The 5948-nt window shown below is 47.6% G+C and overlaps 1 protein-coding gene across 1 annotated transcript; it reads left to right on the forward strand.

Moving 5' to 3' along the window:
* The first annotated feature begins 985 nt into the window (after positions 1-985).
* Positions 986-5581, forward strand: pla2g1b (phospholipase A2, group IB (pancreas)). The gene is made up of 4 exons (XM_038818211.1): positions 986-1076; positions 1176-1344; positions 4696-4820; positions 5407-5581. Exons 1-4 carry the CDS (start codon positions 1043-1045, stop codon positions 5520-5522), a joined length of 444 nt encoding a protein of 147 aa, XP_038674139.1. The 5' UTR covers positions 986-1042; the 3' UTR covers positions 5523-5581.
* Positions 5582-5948: the final 367 nt, after the last annotated feature.

Consider the following 5948-nt stretch of genomic DNA (forward strand, 5'->3'; position numbering starts at 1 on the left):
GGCAGGATCTCATGCTCAGATTGAAGAGACTTAGTTTGTGAGGAATTAAACAAGGTTGAAAAGTTTATTTGCCTATCCTGGCTAGAGAGAAGAATCTCTAATCCACCCCTCACTATCAACGTCTGTATGGGGATTAGAAGTTATCCGGCTAGAAAAGGGAAAAAGGAAGCAAACTATTGGGGTGTTGAGAATAGCTATGGACTGATTTCTACAAGAGGAAGTGTCTGCACAGAGTAAAGTATAATCATGGAGTGGGATTTTCTATTGTTTTAAGAGTTAAGTGGGATATCTTTTCTGTAGTTTTTTACCCAATTCTTTTATGGGCAATTTAGCATGGCCATTCCATCTACCCTGCACATCTTGTGCGGTGTGAGTCACACGCAGGCATGGGGAGAATGTGCAAACTCCACACTGTCAGTGACCTGGGCTCAAACTCGGGTCCTCGGTACTGTGAGGTAGCAGTGCTAACCACTGCGCAGCCATGCTGTCCCATCTTTTCTGTAGCTTAGAATCATAAGTTGCCAATTGAATCATGTTTAGACAATGTTGCTTTTAATTGTTTGCAACAGCAAAAGTTTCAAAACATCAAATCATGTCCTGTGATCCTTCTAGTCAGCCACTGGAAATGCGAATATCTTTCCAAATGTTATGGGTCTCTATAGTCTACAGGGATTGTAACATACCTGTGCCAACATTCTCCAATTCCAGAGATCAAGAAATGAAGCCTGTACTGGCTAATGGATGAGCTCATACCGCAACCAACAGGAAAATCAGTCTTTATCTGATCCGTTACTGGCATAGCATAACCCAGGAACTAAAGTTGACTGCTTATTACACTTACAGAGAGCAGAGTGAATGTTTGGACAGGAATCACCTCCAGTAAGGTGTACAGGAAATTAAGATATTCTTGCTGTATTGAAAGGCCATTAGTTTGGAACTTTCACCCTGTTCCTTTCTTCACGTCTGCTGCCTGACCTGCTGAGTATTTGCAGAATTTTCTGTTTTGGATTTCCAGCATCCCTGGTATTTTTAATTGTACGAGATGTTCTTGCTGCTTGTTGTGGTCCTAGTGGCAGGTAAGGGGGGGGGGGGGCTCTTTTTGCGGCATGTTTTGCTTTGGCTGTCGATCTCACCATGTTGGGACTCAATTGCCTCTTTCTCTGCTCCTCTCCCAGCCCCTGTTGTAGCGGCTGAAAGCAGGTCCCGCCAGTCCAAAGCCCTCTGGCAGTTCCGTGGGATGATTCTGTGCACCATTCCGGACAGTATTCCCTTGCTGGATTTCAGCAATTACGGCTGTTACTGTGGAATTGGGGGATCTGGGAACCCGGTGGACGAGCTAGACAAGTAGGTCGACTCGACAGCAAGTATATTCAAAGTCGCAACTTACCTCCATTACAAGCACCCACGTTCGAAGCAAGTGCTATCTTTGATCCAGACAGGCTCAAAGTGATTGAAAATGCATTGAGGGCGCTGCCTATTTTTTCATGCGTTTTGAAAGATGTACTTTTGACGTTACATTTCATAGGAGATGCACTGACATTAGTAAGAGCACACACGCAAGCAAGGCGAGGAAAGGATTAGTCGATTGATCCTGTTGGACATTCTGTGAGCCAACATCGATATCCACCAACTATAGGGGAGGGGTTACCCCAAAAGCACAAGAACTACGAGGAGTTCATTCAGAAAGAACAGAGCAAATAAACATGCCAATTATCAGGGAAAGCTGGGAAATTCCTCACTAACTCTCCCAAAATTCCAGGAGATATTGGATTCCAAGAAAGCGCATCCCACATTGATCCTCCCACACTCTGTACACAATAGAATGTGAATGCAGAACCACATAATGAACTCAAATAGCCTGGTAAACCTTACACCGTGCCTACAGATTTTTGTTACGGTGTTCTGCTGGTTAAGGCGCAGTGGGTTAGCACTGCTGCCTCACAGCGCTCAGGTCCCAGGTTCGATCCCGGCCCTGGGTCACTGTCCGTGTGGAGTTTGCACATTCTCCCCATGCTTGCGTGGGTTTCGCCCCCACAACCCAGAGGTGTGCAGGGTAGGGGGATTGGCCATGCTAAATTGCCCCTTAATTGGAAAAAATGAATTGGGAACTCTAAATTTATAAGAAAGAAAAACAATCCCATCCTCCCACCAACCCCCAAACAGTCCCCAACATTTTAAATACATGATGTGGAGATGCCGGCGTTGGACTGGAGTGAGCACAGTAAGAAGTCTTACAACACCAGGTTAAAGTCCAACAGATTTGTTTGAAACACTGGGCGAAATTCTCCCAAAGGGAGACAAACAGCCGACGCCGGAGTGAAATGTCGGAGGCCGCTCCTCGTCCCCTATGGCGGCTTGATCTTGCAAGGCGGCGGAGGGAAAAGAGTACGTCTTTTAGAGACACCGGCCCGACGATCGGTGCCAGACATCCCCTGAGCACGCCCGTGGTGCTCGATCTGCCTTGGAGAACGATTACCCAGAAATCAAGAGGCTGAATGCCCTTGACTGCTGAAGTGTTCCCTGACTGGAAGGGAACATTCCTGCCTGGTGATTGTCGCGTGATGTCCGTTCATTCGTTGTCGCAGTGTCTGCATGGTCTCGCCAATGTACCACGCTTCGGGACATCCTTTCCTGCAACGTATGAGGTAGACAACATTGGCCGAGTCGCACGAGTATGTACTGCGTACCTGGTGGGTGTGTTCTCACGTGTAATGGTGGTATCCATGTCGATGATCTGGCACGTCCCACGGCAGGGTTGTGTGGTGTCGTGGTCACTGTTCTGAAGGCCGGGTAGTTTGCTGCAAACAATGGTTTGTTTGAGGTTGCGCGGTTGAACAACCTTCAAAACAGTGACCACGACACCACACAACCCTGCCATGGCAATCTCTGCAAGACGTGCCAGATCATCGACATGGATATGCACTTTCAAGAATTCCCTTCCAGTCGGGGAACACTTCAGCAGTCAAGGGCATTCAGCCTCTGATCTCCGGGTGAGCGTTCTCCAAGGTGGCCTTCAGGACGCGCGACAACACTGAATCGCCAAGCAGAAACTTATAGCCAACTTCCTCACACATGAGTGCAGCCTCAACCGGGATTTGGGATTCATGTCGCATTACATTCATCCCCCACCATCTGGCCTGGGCTTGCGAAATCCTACCAACTGTCCTGGCTTGAGACAATTCACATCTCTTTAACCTGGGGTTACCCCTATCTCTGGATCAGTAAAGATTTAATTACCTGCAAATGCTGGCATTCTAAGCATTGTCAAGCATTGAATTTGTCCATATATATGTTTCTGGAACATACCTCTCATACAAAGCTCATCAATTGTAGAACTCTTCCATCCTTCCCCTCAACTCAAACTTCACCTTCTCGAGTGTTTAATGGTGAGGTATGTGGGCAGCACGGTAGCATTGTGGATAGCATAATTGCTTCACAGCTCCAGGGTCCCAGGTTCGATTCCAGCTTGGGTCACTGTCTGTGCGGAGTCTGCACATTCTCCCCGTGTGTGCGTGGGTTTGCTCCGGGTGCTCCGGTTTCCTCCCGCAGTCCAAAGATGTGCAGGTTAGGTGGATTGGCCATGATAAATTGCCCTTAGTGTACAAAATTGCCCTTAGTGTTGGGTGGGGTTACTGGGTTATGGGGATAGGGTGGAGGTGTTGACCTTGGGTAGCGTGCTCTTTCCAGGAGCCGGTGCAGACTTGATGGGCCAAATGGCCTCTTTCTGCACTGTAAATTCTCTGATTCACCTGAGGAAGGAGCAGTGCTCCGAAAGCTAGTGTTTGAAACAAACATGTTGGACTTTAACCTGTTTTTAAATACAAACATCAAAGAAAAGGCATCCACCCATACATAGTCATCAACAGCATATACAGCCCAAAGCCCTCCCCCCGCAAAATGTTCCATGTCGTCCAATTCTTGAAAGTGCATAATGAACAAAGCTCATCAATTGTAGAACCCTTCCATCTTTCCCCTCAACTCAAACTTCACCTTCTCGAGTGTTTAAAAACTCCCACCACCACGCCATGGTACAGGGTGGAGAAACTAACCTCTACCCTAACAGGATCTGCCTTTGGGCGATCAGCAAGGCGAAGGCTACAACATCTGCCTCTGCACCCGCTCTCCGCATCTGGTCTTCAAACCTCTTCCCTTCCCATAGGCTGCCCAGTCTGTCCCCACCCTAGAATCCCAGGATCCAATGAAGCCCTTCATGGGTCTGCTTGCAGTCCCGGCTGATCTGATACCCCGAATATGGCCTCCAGAGGACTTGGCTCAAGCCTCACATGTAACACCTTCGAAATTACTCTAAAAAACCTCCCTCCAATACCCTTCCAGGTTTGGACAGGACCAAAACATATGAACGTGGTTTGCACCCTCTCCCCCCCACCCCCACAACACTCCCAAACATCCTCTACCCCTTCAAAGAGCCACCCATCCTCGCCTTTGTGAGATGCACTCTATACACCACCTTCAGCTGTATCAGCCCTAACCTCGCACACAAAGTTGAGGCATTCACCCTCCGGAGTACATCACACCTCCTCCATGCTCTCTCCCAACTCCTCCTCCCACTTTGTCTTAATCCCCTCCAGCGGTGCCTTCTCTTCTCTCAGAATCGCCCCATAAATCACTGACACCACCCCCTTCTCAAGAACTCAAGGGCAGAGGTTAACTGACATGTTCTCCATGATTTAACAGGTGCTGTCAAACCCATAACTGTTACGGTGATGCCTTGAAGCTGAAGTCCTGCTGGCCAGTATTTGACAATCCTTATACCAAGGGCTACAGCTATACCTGTTCTCAGAGCACTATTACCTGTCCCAGTAAGTATAGGCCTGAGGCTTCAAATGGTCATGAGAATTCTAATCTGCAGAAAACCTCTGCCTTTATTCAGTGGCGGTAACCCTGCCCACCTACCCAGGCCAACTGTTTTATGATGTGGGCAGTGTGAAATATGGGTCAATTAAAAATGTCTCACGGCTACCAGCTTTGGTGCCTGTTCACCCACTGTGTTATGGGGACCAAGTCAGGGGGTGGACCGGAAGTGTGGCAGACTTGCCACCCACCCCTTTGTACTTTATGTTTACAAACATGGTTAAGGTTCAGCCTTGACGGGCTAGAGGCTGGGGAATCCTGGGCAGGGGCTTGGATCACGCAGAATGGGTATGTCAGAGGGCTTCTTGATTTCTGTCAAGCCTCTGTCACTGCTGCCTATAGCTGATGTGCAGGAGTGCCCTGGGCGATAGCTCCCCTGTGGGGAAACATCCATCATGGGGTGGCATGGAGAATTCAGGAACTGTGGAATCTCCTCCCTGTCCCAGTTCCCAAGTACACCACCCTCCAACCAGGATGATTGATTCAAGTGGTTTCCAAATGAAAGACTGATATTTTCCCCTGTGGTTCTTCCAGGTAGAAATAACCCCTGTGAGATGTTTATCTGTGAATGTGACCGCAAGGCAGCCAATTGCTTCTCCACAGCAACATACAATGATCAGCATTGGAATTTGGACAAGTCGCCACTGTAAATAGGATTTAAATGTACCATTGTATCTTGAATAATGATTAATATATTCCTTCTATATTGTGTCTATGTTGCTTATTTCAACTTCTCCAAACATCTTTGATTGCCCTCCTATTCACTCTGTTACTATCACCTGTAATCTCATTTAGATCCAAAACACTGTGTTCTGGTTTAGCACAGTGGGCTAAGACAGCTGGCTTGTAATGCAGAAGAAGACCAGCAGCACAGGTTCAATTCCTGTTCCAGCCTCCCTAACAGGGGCTTTTCACAGTAACTTCATTGAAGCCTACTTGTGACAATAAGTGATTGTTATCATAGTTTACAGGCCAATACTGTCGGTACATCAAGCAGTATCTGTGCTTCTTAGCCTTCAGACTTCTTAATAATACTTTTTATTAGTGTCACAAGTAAGCTTACAAAGCTTACGCTG

The sequence above is a fragment of the Scyliorhinus canicula genome, chromosome 1 (genome assembly GCF_902713615.1).
Source record: "Scyliorhinus canicula chromosome 1, sScyCan1.1, whole genome shotgun sequence".
In the NCBI taxonomy this organism is placed as follows: domain Eukaryota; kingdom Metazoa; phylum Chordata; class Chondrichthyes; order Carcharhiniformes; family Scyliorhinidae; genus Scyliorhinus; species Scyliorhinus canicula.

Coding starts and splice junctions, on each gene's coding strand:
- pla2g1b (XM_038818211.1), top strand. CDS start 1,043: ATGTTCTTGCTGCTTGTTGTGGTCCTAGTGGCAG. Junction 1,077..1,175: donor TGTTGTGGTCCTAGTGGCAG/GTAAGGGGGGGG, acceptor CTCCTCTCCCAG/CCCCTGTTGTAGCGGCTGAA. Junction 4,821..5,406: donor GAGCACTATTACCTGTCCCA/GTAAGTATAGGC, acceptor TGGTTCTTCCAG/GTAGAAATAACCCCTGTGAG.